Raw genomic sequence first — 17,590 nt, 5'->3', positions numbered from 1 at the left:
ATAAATATGTGGCTAATGCTAGCTTGATGGATGAAGTCATAAAGGGACTAAGTGAAATGTTGACGAGTAGGCTTACTTTAGCATTAGATTAAGGTTTCATTTAGGATGGTTTTCTTGCTGCTTCTTAAAGCGGCTTTCTTGCTGCTTCTGAAAGCAGCTTTCAAGTACAAATATTTATTTTTGTACTAAAAAAATTATCTTCAAGAAGCAATAAAAAAATCGTCCAAACGAAGCCTAAATACTCGTCAACAAGTTCACCATGAAACCCGTGAAAGTCTTTCATGATTTCAGCAAACTGGAAAAACGTTTCACGGTTTCTTAGAAATCGAAAATCTTTTTTTGTTTCTTTAAAAACAAAAAAATATTTTCATGGTTTCCATAAACCATTAATTAGTTTAACAGTTTCTTAAAGTTGTAAATTAGAATTACTGCTTCGGCTATGCCGGGCGTGGTAGCAGACGGTTCCTCGTCATTAAAAAAAAATTACTGCTTTGCTCCTTTTCAAAATAATGTCTCACTCAGCTCCTTTACCTAATTTTAACTATTAACCTGCTTAGTTTCAAAATTTGTCCTAACCCTTTTACACTTTCTATTTTCATTTCTTCTTCAGCCAAGCAAAAGGCTCCTTTGGAAGAAATTATTCTGTGCGGAGAACAGATGCAAAAAGGCATCCAGAGATCAACCAGAGTGCACTACATCAGTAATACCCAACCGTGACATCGAGCAAGGGTTAACGTGACACATTCTGATTGGTTTCCAAACAGTATTTGACATCCGCACATAATAATTTCTCCTTAGTTGGTAAGTGGATTTGAGCTCCTAAGTTACTTTGGCCTTAAGCATGCACATCAAAACTTACGCAATATGCATAACTTACTTTATTTGAAAAACTTACAGATCCATTCATTTTACTAAATTAATAATTACAACTCTTTCTACTAAAATTAAAACTTTTCAAGCACTCCTCTCTTGCCTTCATTAAAGATCTATAGCTACATTTCTCAGTCAACAACCAAATATAGCATTGGAATCAGCAAGCAATCAATTCAATACCTCAATCATACAATAAAACTGAAAATACTAAATCCCTTCAAGAACAGAAACTGAGAACAGATCAAGCGAGGAAGATGGATCCTTTATGTCTATTATGGGTAGGAGCTCATGCCAATGGAGGGCTCCTTGGCGATGGTGACATCGCGAGCCTTGCAGAAGGAGATGTAGTATATCTCCGATAGAAGTGATGTGAAGAAGACGAAGGCCGCGCCGGCGCCGAAAACGCCCTTTCGCAGCGTTTGGCAAGACGGCGGATTGTCCACGAACAGCGTTCTGTACTTGGTGTGGTATGCGTTCTCCACCGATCCCGCCAGCAAGCAAGACTCCGCTATGACGAACGTCACCCTTTATTTTACACACAAATCAGTCAAATACTCGCAGCTGCAAACAGATCTTGATTTCAAAATGAACTGAACTGAATTCATCTGTTAGGGCGACTAAAGAGTTTTGTAAAGTTTGTTGCAAATTTAGGGCGGAGAAAGTAATGAGCTATTTTAGTCTAAAAATCATCTTTTCATCACAGTAATTTTGGCCAAACTAAGGCTTCGATTACGTTGACTTTCTTACTACTTCATAAAGAAACTTTTCAATACAAAAGTTTTAATTTTCGTATTAGAAAGCTGATTTAAGAAGCAGCAAAAAAGCCGTCTCAAACGAACCCTAAAGGTCTATTTGGGGTGTTCTTTAGTATTTTATAAAGTTGATTGTGAAGTTGATGTTGATGAAGGAATTTTGCTTCTTTGATTGCAAAAAATGATTTTTCATCGTAGAATTTTTTTAAAACAGTGAGAAATTAGCGAGAAAATAATAATAATCAAACAAAATTATAATTGCTATCTGAAAAACAAAGCACCTAGAAAGCAAATGATGCGGTGCATTTTAAGCTTGAAGTAGTCCTTAGGAACACCTTATCTAGTCTCTAGAATACTCTTTTAGTTTTATAAATATGAGTGCATTGTATTAGGAAAGGGGATTGAATGATAAAAACTCTTTTGAAGTTTTGAGAAAACTCTCTTCTTCTTCCCTGGATTGGGAACTCCTTGAAATCCTTCTTGCAGGTATCGACTTCCGACGATCCACTACATCAGCAAACTTACACAGATCCTAAATTGTGATTGTTGTTTGAAAGCAAAACAACAGAAAAAACACCTCAAAGAAACTCTTAATTTATTTGAAAGTAAGTGTAATGTAAAATTTTTCACTCAAATAACTTTTTTACAAAACTAAGAGTCTGTTTGAGGCAGCTTGTAAAGCTATTGTAGAGAAAATAATTTTTGTTTTTCAAAAATTTAGAAGTTGCTGGAGAAAGCAGTTTCCTTGCAAATAATTTTTTTTGAAATCAAGGAAAATACTGCTCAAACATAAATTATGATTGCGATCTCAAAAGCAAAATAGTAAGAAAATTGTCCCAAACGAAGCCTAAATACTCCTGCTGTGCCATTTTACATTACTTGGAAAATGGTAAGAAAAATCACCAAGAGGAGAGGAACAGGATAAGCGCGCAGAATCGAGGGCCGCCGGGGTGCAGTGCACGGCCACAACATAAGCACTTGGTGGCGACGGCAACGACAGCCTGACTAACCATTAGGAAGAGCAGCGCACCGACGCCATAGCCGGTGGCGATGTCCGAATCATAAACGCAATAGGTGTAATTGTTCTCTGCATCTGGCACCACTCTTGCCTGCATTTGCACGCACATATATATATACAAATCTCAGGAAAAATATATTGCAGTGGAACAGATTGAGCACCCCATTATGTGATTACCGTGCTCCGCCTTTGCTCGGCGGCCATGGCGAGAGCGAAGGCGATGAGATTGAAGACGAAGATGAGAACCAGAAGAAGAAGAGACGCCATGAAGATTGTTGGGAGATGAAGGGGGGAAGAGAGTGCGATATAAGGGAGGCTGTGTGGTCACTGTGTGGTGTTAAAAGGAGGAAGTGATGTGGACAGAGCAGCTGAAAGAATTTAAGTATACTAAGTTTTCTTGCTGCTGCTGCTTTATCTTGAAGGAATTCTATAGTTGGTGGTGATGGTTTATTTAATAAATTGATAAATTTCTGTTTTTGGTTAGGTAATTTTTGTTGGAAGGGAGAAGAAAAAAAATTTTATTAGTGTTTTGATCAAAGTTTAATTATGATGGTATTAAGGTTTCATTTTAGATATTTTTTTATTACCTTTTTAAGTTGTTGCAGAGAAATTAACTTTTTAAAATTGTTGTAGAATGTAGGTTTTTAGTAGGGGTGTCAATTCAGGTCAGCGGGTCGGGGTCGGGTCGAACTCGGAACTGACCCGACACTGTTCGGGTCAACCCAAACCCGACCCGTTTTTAAAAACGGGTCAGGTTTCCAGACCCGAAGCCGATCCGATTCGGGTCTGGGTCAACCCGACCCGACACGAATGACCCGAAGTTGACATAAAATTGCTAATTTTCGGGTCAAAATCGGGTCAATATTCGATTTTCGGATCAAAATCGAGTAAAAAACGGGTCAATCTCGGATTTTCGGGTCAAATATGAGTTTTTGTGTCAATTTCGGGTCAATTTCGTGTTGCTGGGTCAACCCGAACCTGACCTGATTTTTAAAATGGGTTGATTTGTTCAACCCGAACCTGACCCATTTCGGGTTCAGGTTGACCTGAACCCAGATTTTTCCAGGTTAGGTTCGGGTCGTGTCAAAAATTGACACTCCTAGTTTTTAGTACAATTTAAAAAAAAAAAAAAACAACATCAAGCTAAATGAATCCTTTTTTAACATTGTATTCCATTAAAATAAAATTCTTATTTAAATCTAATAAAGAAAGATAATTTCTCATATTTTCTAACCAAGTATTTTTTGGTCTATCTCTGTCTTTCTTAACATAGACCAAATCTAATACATCTACTCGCCTAACATGGTCATCAAAAGGCCACTGTACGGCAAATTATTGGGTCAGGTGACCGAACGCAGAGATAGGTCCGGATATTAATAAAATATTATTTTAAAATTAGCGCAAGTAAAGCGCAACTAAAGCGCATGTCAAAAAGCGCAACCAAAGCGCAACTAAAGCGCAACTAAAGCGCAAGTCAAAAAGCGCAACTAAAGCGCAACTAAAGCGCAAGGTGACGCGGCAAATTTTTATTGGATGTCCGAACTTATTTTTCGCCTCCGGTCACCTGACCCAATAATTTGCCCTGTTTTACATGATCAAACCATCTAAGACGTATCTCTCTAATCTTATCTGCCACAGGAGCTATTCTAACCTTTTGACGAATATGTTGGTTTCATGTCCTGTCTCTAAGAGTAATTTTTTTTTTAACGCAACAAAAAAAAATTATGGCCAATCATAAATTATAGTTATTATATGAAAAATAAAGTAATTAAAAAGTTGCTAAGTGATTTAATTAAACATAAATGTTAATTAAATTTTTATAGCATTAATCATAGAGCAAAAGTAAAGTATTTAATATTTATTTGAATTTAAATTTAATTAAGATGTTTAATCTAAATAAATAAATAAATAAAAATAAAAACGCTCACCTCAACTAATAATTCACTTTGGATGTTGACTCAGAGAGGTTTATCGAATAAGAAAGGCACTACTAAATACGTTTATACCTTGCATCTGGACATCTGCAGCGGTTTATTTTATTTTAATTAATTAATTATTTTTGTGGAAAATAGAAGTAAATTAGGCGAAGCGAGGACCCATCGTGGTGGTTGCACCCGTTGGGTGGCGGATCAGAGAAGGAAGGTGAGATGCAGAAAGCTCAACTTCACTATAGTAGGCTGCCTTGCTTCTCTTATTCTGCGGAGGGGAACGCTTCGTTGGGTTTTTCTTTTTTTTTTAAAAAAAATATAATTATAATTATTATTTTACCTATTATATTATTATTATTTTTTAAAAAAATTTATATTAAGAAATTGTTTTCAATAACAATTTTAAAAAATTACTATCTCTAGAACAATTTTATAAAAGAGTAAGAAAGTTATCTCAAACAAAGCCCAAATTTAGGGGTGTCAATTTCAGGTCACGGGTCGAGTTTGGGTCCAACCCACATCGATAGCGGCAACATAAGTCCTCCGTTCGCACACCTATTCAGCCAAATCTTGTAAGCAGGCGACGCGCGATAAGGCAGTGGTAGTGACAGTCGGTGACGCGTGACAAGGAAGCGGCAATGGTAGCCAGAGACGCGCGGTAAGGCAGCGATAGTGGGCGACGGTGCGACTAGAGCGCGAAAGTGAAGATGCAGGCAGCCGCAGTCATTTCAAGTCAGATCTGGATTTCTAAGTCAATTCGAATCCGACCCAATTTTTGAAATGGGTCGATTTGTTGAATATGATCCATTTTAAAAACATGTTAATCCTAACACGAAATTTTCGGATCGAATTTTTTGATCGTATCAAATATTAACACCCATACCCAAATTCAATGAAGGGACTTATAACTCTTTAATGTTTTATGATTCTCTCTTTTTTTGAGTCAATAAAATCACTAAACAAGAAGATAGATAGCCCACACTTAATCCTTATCTAGAAAATCAAAATTGAGGGGGGTAAAATCATCAAAAGCCTTCGACCATAACATCATCAATATAATACTCAAACTTATTTGTATATATGATCACTGATGGTCAAAAGATTACTAATATTCTTATGACCAAAGGGCATCACTTTATAGTAACATATATCAATACATGTTTACAATAGTATATATTATTCATTTTCTAAGACCATCTTGATTTGATTCTAACTCAATGAGTCATTTATATTAAAATATTTTGTGCAAGCACTGGACCGTTCGGAGGCAAATTAGAATGCGCCACGTCACCCGGTACACAATACCGGCACACAACAAAAAAGTGACGCGACACATTCTGATTCGTCTTCGAACAGCGTACAGTATCCGCACATTGCTTCTTTTTTGCAAATTGGGAGAGTTTTTTGAGCAAAGGATGAAGCAGAAACCACTTTCAAACATTTTCCATTGTTAATATCATGACTGTTTTCACAAAGGCAAAACACAATGCATACATGAAGCAAATCTTTGAGCAGACTGTCCACATACTGATTACATCAAGCTTTGTGAGCCTAAACTTTCTGGCCATGAATTTAGGTGAAAAATGCTTCACTCTTCTTTCCAGATGCGGCCGGTTATTCGAAGCTTGAGCTCCTGGTGGTTTCCGCCGGAGAAGGACAAGGCCATATTTCGATGGATGATCAGACCATCATGGTTGTTTCTGACCTTCTTGTGACCATCCCTGATGCTCCTCGGCACCCCTTGCCACAACAATTTGCGTCCATTTCCACCCACTTCTAAGCTGTAGCAGAACTTTTTTGCCTCATCATCTTCACCCATGAATCTCAAGAACGCCATGTAAACCGGAGCCATTTCTAATACGAATGCCTCAAAGTGAAGACAGAAGTGCTGGCCGAAGCAGTTGAAGACCTGCCATAAATGCAAAGGAAGGCGTGTAATGTTAGACTGGAGTGCATGAAAGAAAAGCGTAAATGAAGATGGGCTAAAAGGTTCCAATAGGATTCATATACGAAGTGGTCATTGTGCAAAGAGAATTGTTCTTTTACATTAGTGGAACTATTGCGGCAGCCACCTCCATCTCATTTCAACTATCTGGTCGTCAGTTTTTTTCTTCCTTATAATTTCAAAAGAAATATCGAATGAATGAAGCGCCTGTTAGTATAAGATTTAGAAAGGAGTTGATTTACACAATCTTACCCTAACATTACACTATAAGTAGAATTCAAGTTAAATGGTTGAAGTGGAGGAATGCCTCGGGTTTGTTGTGTGATAGAAAAGCCCCCCTCAACTTAGGGAAAATTTTATAAGATGATGGTGAGACCTGCAATGCCCTATAATGCAGAATGTTGGCCATTAAAAGAGAAGCATAATACTAAGTTAAGTGTTGCAGAGATGAGGATGCTCGAGTGGATGAGTTGCTTTACCCTTAGAGACAGGATACAAAATGAGCATATACATGAAAAGGTTGGAGTAGCTCCAGTGGAAGATAAGATTAGAGAGAGTCGCCTTAGATGGTTTGGTCACATAAAACGACGGCCTTCCGATGACCCGGTTAGGAAAGTAGAGGTATCAAATTTAACTTATATTAAGAAAGGTAGAGGTAAACCTAAAAAATTTGGTTAGAAAATATTAAAAATGATCGTTCTTTATTAGATTTGAACAAGAATTTGACTTTTAAAAGAACAAAATGGAGAAAAAAATTCATGTAGCCGACCTCACGTAGTAGGACAAAAGCTTGATGTTGTTGTTGTTGTAGTACAATAAACAAAATGGGTTTTGATTCTGCACGTGTTTGTATAGAGTAAGGCTTCATTTGCTATGGCTTTCTTAATGCTTCTTAAAACATCTTTGTAGCACAAAAATTTAAATTTTTGTACTAGAAAGCTGCTTTAAGAAGCAGTAAGAAATCCGTCCCAAACAAAGCCTAAAATAAATATAAAATATTTTTTTAGGGAATGTGGAATACCTAAAAAAATCTCATATCATGTGCAATTTAATTTCTTCCAAATCGATTGAATTCAAAATGCAAACTCCCGCTTGACCCGTTCATCAAGATCTAACATTGTGAATGATAGAACTGTTACGTCCTAGATCGCTTTCATCATGTTCTAAGTTTTGCCTCCATGTACCATCCATTGACACGACATTAACCTTATTGGAAGTAAAACTCCTGCACTTAAGATGAAATTAACTTAAACTATCTGCCTTTATTAATGTTACTTTATTCAAAGCAATGTTAGCATAATGTGACATTGAAATCATAGTGAAATACTACAAAATCAAAAAGTAATAATGCAAGTTAAAAAAAAATATATAGGACAAATAATCTTACTGTGAGCATCCAAGTCGCATTTTCGACCTCATGTGGGTTGGCTTTGACATAACGATGGTTAAAAGTGCAGCCATCATGCATATCCACTTTATGATCATTTCTCAGGTGGGTTATGATCATTTGGGTGTCCCCTGTAATGGGGCACTCGGACCCTGCATATGGACAGTTATAAGGCCTGAATTTGCATGACTGTTCATGTTTTAATTTTTCATAATACAGAAATATTCCTAAGCATCCCATTGCCTGGTGTTTGCAAGGAAGCTCAAGTGACCCAGCAACCTTTTCAAGGGCCAGACATCTGATATTACCAAGATCATGGCGACAAGTGGGGCATTGATTATGTACTCTAAGCTTGCAATTTGAACAAAGAGTGTGGCCATTTGGACACTGCAGGAAGAAAATATGATTTGGCAATTATATCTCTAATCATCTTTGCCATGTAAAAGGAAGCACTTAAAAAGCTTGACAAAAACTACGCAAAATCAACAGCTAAATAGAAGGATAGGAAGCATTTTGAAGAGGAAAAAAAGAACTCATTTTTCATTAATACAAGGAGAAGAGGAAAAGAGCAATTTGAACCAATAAAAAATTTCTCTCCAGGACTGCAAACCATGAGAGATTTTTGTTGCTTGGTGATCCACCAAAGATGGGAGTGATACCCCTCGCTTCACACTTTATGTGGTGGAGGTAATAGCACATAAGCTAAGTCTCGTTGGTTAAACATTGAGAATTTTCATAAAACAAAATATCTTGGGGTAACAAAATAGTAACATAATGACAATAAAAGATGAAAGATAGTTATTGTTTTTGTTCTTCAGTCGTTCACATTGGTGAAAAGATGTCCATCAGAATTTCTCATATAACTATTATGTCAATAAATAGCTTAAGAACCTAACGCAACCATCACTTCCTCTCATCAGATTTAATTATGCTTTCAAAAATTCACAACTCTATCATATGTTTTCACATTTCATACTATGTATTTGGTTTAAATCCTCTACCAAGATGGTTAGATCGAGGAATTTTCCTGACTAATGCATTTTTTAAATGGGTAAAAATAATCTTCACCTTTCATTAATTTAGGAAAAAGAAGAAGAAGAAGAAGAATAATCATCCAATCAAAACAACCATTTCTCAGTCAATAAAAAAGAAATATGAAAGACATAAACGCTAGTTTTTGCTATTATTATCCGGTGGATCATATTGCAATTAAGATTGCCAATAGAATTTTCTCATATGTTCTTGCCTCAATAAATAACAGCAGAAAGTAATGTTAAAAAAACTTGTTGTCATCAGAATTAGTTTGCATTTTCAACAATTCACAACTCTATCATCTAAACTTTGATCCATATGGATTTTGATTTATCATATAAGAAACACCGATATACATTAAGATCCAACAAAAGCTTAGCCATGAAACAAAAGTGCAAACACTAGAGAATATGGAAAATGGAATACAACAACAACAACAAGTCTTTATTCGACTACGTCGGATTAGCTACGTGAAACCTTTTTCTCTATTGTGTCTGGTTAAGAATCAAATTTCTATTTAAATCTAATAAAAAATACTTTATAATTTTTCTAACCATGTCTTTTTAGGTCTAATTCTACCTTTCTTAACATTGGTCAAATCTAATACATCTTCCCAACCGGGTTGTCGGAAGGCCAACATTTTATGTGACCTCACCATCTAAGGCGACTCTCTCTAATCTTATCTGCCACTGAAGCTACTCCAACTTTTTCACCTATATACTCATTTCACATTCTGTCTCTAAGAATGAAGCTACTCATCCACCTGAGCATCTTCATCTCTGCAACACTTAACTTAATTTTATGTTTTTCTTTTAATGGCCAACATTCTGCGCCATAAAGCATTGTAAGCCTCACCACCATCTTATAAAATTTTCCCTTCTATTTGAAGAGTAATTTTCTATCACATAACAGGCTTGATGCATTCCTCCACTTCAACCATCTAACTTAAATTCTACTAATAATATCCCAATCTATTTCACCATCACTTTATCAATAAATTCGAGATATCTAAAACGCGTACTCTTATTAATGACTTGATTGCCCAAAGTCACAATTCTCCCACCAGATCTATTATTACTAAAATTACACTCCATGTATTAGGGTAGATCTACTGAAACGAAAATCTTTAGACTCTAAGGTTGACTTCAATAATTAATGTTTACTTTCAACTCCCTCTAATATGGAAAATGGAATTATGAATTCAAATTGATTCACTAATAACAACAACATAGCATTCATACCTATCATATATTTCATGAAACCAATAAAAATGCATGTCATAAGTGCACGTTCCTCATTTTCCTTCTACTAATTAAGGGGATTCTACTTTTAAATTAGGATGTAAGGCGATTATTTAAAAAAACTTTTTTTTTTTAATAATATTTTGAAACAAAAAAATGAATGTCATTCTATCTTGAAATATGGTTATTTATAAATAAAATTAAATGTTTTTTATTCAAAATATATGATTAAAAACACTTTAGTCATGCCCTTTGAGATCACTTAATCTCAAAAAAATTATTATATGAAATTTTTCAATAAAAATAACAACAAGAAGCCTTTATCCATTGTCCTATTAAGAGTCAAAGTCTCATTTAAATCTAATAAAAAATGTCATTTCTAAATATTTTATAACCAAGTCTTTTTAAGTCTACCTCTACCTCTCTTAACATAGGCCATACATGTATCCTCCTAACTGGGTCATTAGAAAGCCAACGTTTTATGTGGCCAAACCATCTAAGGCTACTCTTTGGAGCTACTCCAACCTTTACACATATATCTTGTTTCACATTCTATCTCTAAGAGAAAGTCGCCATTCATACAAACAAACAACAACAACAACATCAAGCCTTTATCCCACTACGTGGGGTCGGCTACATGAATCCTTTTTCTCCATTGTGTCCTATTAAAAATCAAATTCTCGTTTAAATCTAATAAAGAAAGGTCATTCCTAATATTTTCTAACCAAGTCTTTTTAGGTCTACCCATACCTTTCTTAACATAAGTCAAATCTAATACCTCTACTCTCCTAACCGGGTCATCGGAAGGCCGCCGTTTTATGTGACCAAACCATCTAAGGTGACTCTCTCTAATCTTATCTTCTACTGGAGCTACTCCAACCTTTTCACGTATATGCTCATTTCGTATCCTATCTCTAAGGGTAAAGCCACTCATCCACCTGAGCATCCTCATCTCTGCCACACTTAACTTAGTATTATGCTTCTCTTTTAATGGCCAACATTCGGCACCATAAAGCATTGCAGGCCTCACTACCATCTTATAGAATTTTCCCTTAAGTTTGAGGGGTACATTTCTATCACATAACAAGCCCGATGCATTCCTCCACTTCAACCATCCAACTTGAATTCTGCTGATAATATCCCCATCTATTTCACCATCACTCTGAACAATAGATCCAAGATATCTAAAACGTGTACTCTTATTAATGACTTGATCGCCCAAAGTCACAATCCCCTCACTAGGTCTATTAATACTAAAAGTCGCCATTCATACGCATATGAAAATTTTCAACATAGGAAAAAAATCTTTTACATATTTAAATGAATACTACCTTTTAAAAAGGCTATTGATACTCCACTCAAAGTTAATCAATGGCGTTCATTAATGTTTTATCTTTACTGCTATTCAAATGGCACTTGATATTCTAATAGAATAAAATCTTCCTACGAAAATCATTGCCATTCATTCATTTGTTTTTTATGGACAACTATGAGAAAAGTGCTTGATATTCCACTAAAATAAAGCCAACAAAAAAGATCAAGGTAACCCAAAGGGGGGGGGGGGAAGAGAAATACTATAATTTCAATTCTTTCAAGCATTAATGATCATCCATTACAGGCCACAAACTCCAATTTATAGAAATAGTATTGTAAGGACTATCACATAAATTAAAATGAAATCTAATCAAAATCCAAGGCTTGTCACCTTAAGTTATTGAATTTTCAAAAGTAGATATTCTTAAAATAGTTCTAATAAACTTGAAATCAATTTCTGAACTAGAATTAAATATTTAATAGATTTAACTACAGGAAATTTAAAAGATAGAATTTATTGATTTTGCAAAATGTGACCTTATATTTGATCTAGATAGTTGATTTGATTTTAAGTTAACGTGACATGCTATAGGTTATTTTTATCCCTAAATAATCATATGGAATTTAAATATGATAGATTAATTCTCATCATCAAGTGGAATCTCACCTAATGTTGGAGGTCAACCCGATTTCCAATAATCCCATTGAAAAATAAAATCTAATTCTAACAAATAATTCAAATTTAAACCTAAGATAATCCAAATGGATAATTTCAACCTAATTTGCATAAAATGGCAAAAAAAAGACTTCGATCTAGCCTTAACTCTTGATGTTGGCTCAAGCAAAGCATTACCACTCTTTCATTTTTTTCCCAATACACTACTATTAATAAAAAAGCCTACCTGTCCAATAAAGTAAAATCCTAACACTTAATTTTAATTTACATTTTAAAATGGCATGCATGATCTAAACTACTCTACCTTATTTTGTTTTTTTTTTCACCTGGATGTGATATTGCAAATAGGTTCTCTTAAATTTTTTCTTTTCATTCTAAGTTTTCTCCTAAATTAATAATAATAATAATAATAAATATGTATAGAGAGAGAATGATCAAAATGGTCCCTTGACTCTTTAGTCTTTATATATATAGATGAACCATGGGACTATTTTGATTTGTGGGACAACTTTGGTTCTTTTTTAAAGACTCGAGGGATCAAAATAGTTCTTTAATTTAGTTGAGGATCATTTTGGTTATTCATAAAAAATCAAAGAACCATTTTACCCCCTCTGAGAGAGAGAGAGAGAGAGAGAGAGAGAGAGAGAGAGAGAGAGAGAGAGAGAGATAGAGATAGATGTAAGGACGGATGGAAATGTGAATATATATATATATATAGAGAGAGAGAGAGAGAGTAAAATGGTTTTACCTAAGTTGTTTTTAACGATGGAATATCAAACACCCTTAATAGTAATCTATATTGAAAACAGATGAATGGCCATATTTTTTTTCTAAATAGGTTTTATTTTAGTAGTGTTGCGGGCTAGAATATACGCGGCGATAGAGTTAGAAAATTTCCGTCTCAGCATTATACGAATATCTAGCACACAAATAGGAGAAAAATAGAAACATCAGGATTTTTAAGTGGAAACCCTGGAAAGGGAAAAAACAACGGGGCCACGCCCAGTTGAAATAATTCCACTAGTGTTTGCTTGAGGTACAAGAGGCTGAATCGTCTTTAAATTTTAGGACGATCAGATTACAATGTTTCACTTCCGGGTTAAAATCCAATTACAAACAAGTTGTGTATTTGAGCGAATTCAGAATCACTTAGAATTCCAGTGTCATTTGGAAGTTGGGCAAAGTTCCAGTGTCACTGGAAAGTCGGGCGAAATTCCGACGTCACTTGGGAAGAATTCTCGCGTCACTTGGGCGTCGGGCAGAATTCCAACGTCACTTGGGCGTCGGGCAGAATTCCGACGTCACTTGGGCGTCGGGCAAAATTTTGGGGTCACTTGGGCGTCGGGCAGAATTCTGGGGTCACTTGGGCGTCGGGCAGAATTCTGGCGTCACTTGGGCAGCATTCAACGTCACTTGGGTGTCGAGCAAAATTCCGGCGTCACTTGGGCGTCGGGCAGATTTTTGACGTCACTTGGGCGTCGGGCAGAATTTTGGCGATGGTCGATGAGTAGTTTCTTCCCTCCTATTCTTCTCTTCTTCTTCTCTTCTTCTCTTCTTCTTCACTTCTTCTCTTCTTGCTTGGGTCCCCTCTCAAGAGAAATGAGAGGATATTTATAGTTTTTGAGAATGACATGGCTAGTAAATAGGAAGATGATCAAGGGCAAAGGTGGAGTGATTCGGATGGACGACTGATATTGAATCCCTTGATTGTGGACCGTTTGTTAGACATTTGAAGGTCTTAATGATGTCAGAATTTGGCGATCTTGGGCTCGTTGGATTCGTCTCGGTTGACTATAAGTACGTCATGTTTCGAGACCGTTTGATAACTCAAATTGTGGTTCGAACTTTCCAACAGCGCTTCGGGTCCTTGATTTGGACTCATTTGAGCTCGGATTGAGTTGACTTTGGTGTCGTTGGGTTCGTGTTTTCGAGAAGCTCAGTTTGACTATAAGTTTGCTGAAATGGGAGTTTAGGTGATCCCGGACTTAATTTTTGAAGTTTCATGCTTGATTTTGCCTTGAGATTCGTGCCCGATCAAGATAATTTTTTGATGATATATCAAGTAGAATGTCAAATGCTATTTTAAAAGTAGTATAGGTCAATGATGAATGAATGCCTTATCTTAGGCAGATTATCCGTTGCCATATTTAGATGAGTTAGCTTCTAATTACCTTGCAAACAAAGAAATCAGCCAAAAAAAAGTCACATTATCCTTCATAATCAAAGCATAAATCATGGGAAGTACCCATCTAAGTGTAAAAAATTGCATGATTAACAAAGCCACGAGTAATATCAGTTTCTACTAAGGGACCCTGGGATCTCTAGTTTATAGAGATTAGAGAACAAAACAATTTAACTTCTACTTCCATTAATACATCGTTGACAGTACATCACCCAATCTGCAGCTTTTTCCCTGGTATCTAACAGGTTAAACTGACGATATCAAATAGTTCGAAAACAATAAAAATAAATTGGCATTTCATGATATGGCAGAATAACATTAGCTTGCTTTGATAAAGTTCTCATCAAACAAAGTCACTGAAGCAGTAAATAATTTAAATATGTATATATGTTAACAAAACAAAGGCCTTCCAGACAAAATCCAAATTGAAATCATATAGAAAGACTGTAGTTAAAGAGTTTCCAGAGAGAGGATATGGAGAAAACCTGGTATATGGGAGGATACATCGAGTTTGTGCATATTGGACATTCAAGTAATTCGTGAACACTACTGGAAGAGGATAAGCCTCTCTTTACACCAGGAGCTGAAAATGGCTTGTCAAGATGAACATTCCCAAACTCATTTAAAGTGCTAGGTTCTTCCTCATCAGAGTCTTCTGCTTTAGGATCCTCCATACAAATCCGGCTCACAGGAAACATCAAAACAAGGTACAGCTTTACGCCAAGTTGTCTTGCCCTAGATCAGCAATTCCTGCAAAATTGTTTCAAACAACTCTTCCTAAGAACTTCTCGCCTGATCCATGCAACAAAGCAAAAATATCACTCTTCCCTACATCAAAGGATTTCTTTGCCTAATAATCGCCCGATCTATACAAGTATAAAGAACACAAAATCTTCTTTTAGCTTAACTAGTTCATGAAGCGGAAAGTCAACGAATTGCAAAATTATTAAAGCGTCTAATTATGGGCAATCAATTTGATAAATATGATGACATTAATAAAGGCTTTCCGTCATTAATAACCAAAGCATTCATGAAGAATCACATCGAAGAAAAGCAAGGTTGCATCTTTGAGACCCACAAGCGCTTCTCGATCGCCCAAACGACCGCAGACACAAAGATCCATATAAATCAGAAGGAAAACCACGGCATCTTACCTTAAGATCGACAAGAAGTCGAAACCGTGGCGGAAAATCAAAGGCGTCCCGATGGATAACACGAATTTCCGACCTTGAAAGTGACCGGGAAGAAGATCCAAATGAACAGTAAGGAAGCGCAGAAGAAGTGCGCGTTGATATAAAGAGGAGTAGGGCTTCTTCAACTGGGAGACCATTATCCTGTCCTCGTCCCCGCCGGTTTCCGCTGTCCATTTGCACAACCCGGAAAAAGCCGATCCACAGTCATGTCCCCACCGCTTCAGCCCAACATAATTTTTAATACGCATTGCGTCCCAAAGGACCCAAGTGATCAGTATAATAGGGGGATAATTTTAAATTGAAGCTACAATGGAGAGGCTTGGGTAATAAAATTGAGAAAGTTGTATTTTGTACCAAATTATTTACAATAATTTGGGGCCAATAAGAGCATGTCATCGAGGTTGGAATTTAAGATGGAATAAGTATTTTTGAACCTCCTACTAAAAAAAGGAGTTTGACATTTTGTTGTATAAAAATGTTAGCTCCTTAGAGAAAATTAACTTATTGGATACTTAGGGAGAAAGGAAAGCCAAACTTATCAAGCTCACTTAGGCTAAGATCAAGTTGCTTTTATTGAGGATATAGGATGTCAAAGTGACTTATGACTTGGAGATCTCAATTCTAGCAAAATCATATGAATATACTTCTTGATTATGCTTGTTGGAACGTGAAATGATAAAAAAAGAAAAAAAAAAAAAAAACACTTGTTAGCATGTTCTCTTTATTGGAGACCTCTTATAATGATTCATCCATTGTATCAGAAGTAGTTAATTCCAAATTGAATTATCACAAACAGATTTTTCATGTTACTAAAGATAAGGTGGAGTGGCTAGAAATTGCTACTAAGCTTTCAAGATTAGTTGAATGGATGCACATCTAGTCTTTTAGTATCAAATAATTGTTCATATGGAATGGAGTCTATGGAGAGATTGAATAGCTTTAATAATATTTAAGAGCTTATTAGGTTACTAGCGACAAAGATTGTAGCACGAAAATCATAATGGAGTTGACTAAACCTACTTGGTTCTCAACTAGTATTGACTACGCATTTCATGAGTTGATCTCCAAAGGTAACATTCCTCACAAGGCTTCATTTCAACAATTAATGTTGTCATTTGCTTGAAAAAAACACAATTACATTATTTAACAAGTTCAAATATAATGTTAAACCACTTCAAAAGGAAAAATGCTTAGTTGTTCATTATTTGTTGAGTTGTTGCTCACTCTTGCAGTGGATGCTATTACTATTATTATTTGATATATATGTGATATTTGCATGAAAAAAGTTTGAGTTAGTTTTTTATGTAATTTTTTTCTTAACTTTTTTTATATGATTTTAATTATTATATAAGTTAAAGTCAATTAGGATATAATATATGATATCTTCTTGAAATAATCTTTTTTTTTTCTTTTATTTTATCATTTACTTCTTCATTACTCATTCTCAATTATGTTACACTAGATATTTGATAATTAGTAGGTGACAATTGGTAGATGGCATGACTTGTAAATGATTCCCTATATTTTAACATATCTTTATTATTTTTGGGCAATATTAGGGGGAGATAAAATCCTTGGAGAGAAAAGTTTTTAAGGCTGATGCATACTATCATCCTGTATCTCTTTCTTTCTTATGGGATTCATATCGAGAGATCCTTAATTAATGTGTGAGATCTATAACTCAATAATTACTATGATGTGGCCATCACTTTAATGCTACATCGCTCTTTTGTTTATCATGATATTTAGATTCTAAAGAGGTTGCAAGATGATTCCTATTATTAACTTGCATCTCAATGATGCTTGAGGGAGGGTTTCCTCAACCATGCCTAGGAAAGAACTTGGTCACCTATAAACTTAGATCTTATAGTCCTAACTCAGCCATGCTTATAGTTTTCTCTTGACACTCCATCATGGTTGATTGCTCGTGATCTTTAACGAAATGTCAATCAATAGAGTATATATCATCTTTCCTACACCATAATTTTACCCAAAAGCCTAGTGCATCACATGGTCAATCTATTTGTGCCATTAGATTATATCTAATAG

General features: G+C 35.5%; 2 protein-coding genes across 4 annotated transcripts; both read right to left on the bottom strand.

Annotated features, from left to right (window-relative positions):
* Positions 1-881: 881 nt before the first annotated feature.
* Positions 882-2,979, bottom strand: LOC110112558. The gene is made up of 3 exons (XM_020844817.2): positions 2,821-2,979; positions 2,529-2,734; positions 882-1,398 (listed from the first exon to the last, which is right to left on the bottom strand). Exons 1-3 carry the CDS (start codon positions 2,908-2,910, stop codon positions 1,146-1,148), a joined length of 549 nt encoding a protein of 182 aa, XP_020700476.1. The 5' UTR covers positions 2,911-2,979; the 3' UTR covers positions 882-1,145.
* Positions 2,980-5,987: 3,008 nt separating this feature from the next.
* On the bottom strand, positions 5,988-15,782 carry LOC110112556 (E3 ubiquitin-protein ligase SINAT2-like). 3 transcript variants are annotated; one of them, XM_020844812.2, is made up of 4 exons: positions 15,503-15,782; positions 14,834-15,098; positions 7,904-8,290; positions 5,988-6,480 (listed from the first exon to the last, which is right to left on the bottom strand). In XM_020844812.2, the coding sequence occupies exons 2-4, from the start codon at positions 15,044-15,046 to the stop codon at positions 6,160-6,162; spliced, it is 921 nt and encodes a 306-aa protein (XP_020700471.1). In that variant the 5' UTR covers positions 15,047-15,098; positions 15,503-15,782; the 3' UTR covers positions 5,988-6,159. The 3 variants fall into 3 exon arrangements, with proteins under 3 accessions (XP_020700471.1, XP_020700472.1, XP_020700473.1); XM_020844813.2 differs by having other exon boundaries at positions 15,391-15,514; XM_020844814.2 differs by lacking the exon at positions 15,503-15,782 and adding an exon at positions 15,369-15,486.
* Between the last annotated feature and the right edge of the window lie 1,808 nt (positions 15,783-17,590).

This window comes from Dendrobium catenatum, unplaced genomic scaffold (assembly GCF_001605985.2).
Source record: "Dendrobium catenatum unplaced genomic scaffold, ASM160598v2 fragScaff_scaffold_1608, whole genome shotgun sequence".
NCBI lineage: Eukaryota > Viridiplantae > Streptophyta > Magnoliopsida > Asparagales > Orchidaceae > Dendrobium > Dendrobium catenatum.
The sequence above is the reverse complement of the archived record's forward strand: the minus strand, read 5'-3'. Positions and strand labels throughout refer to the sequence as shown.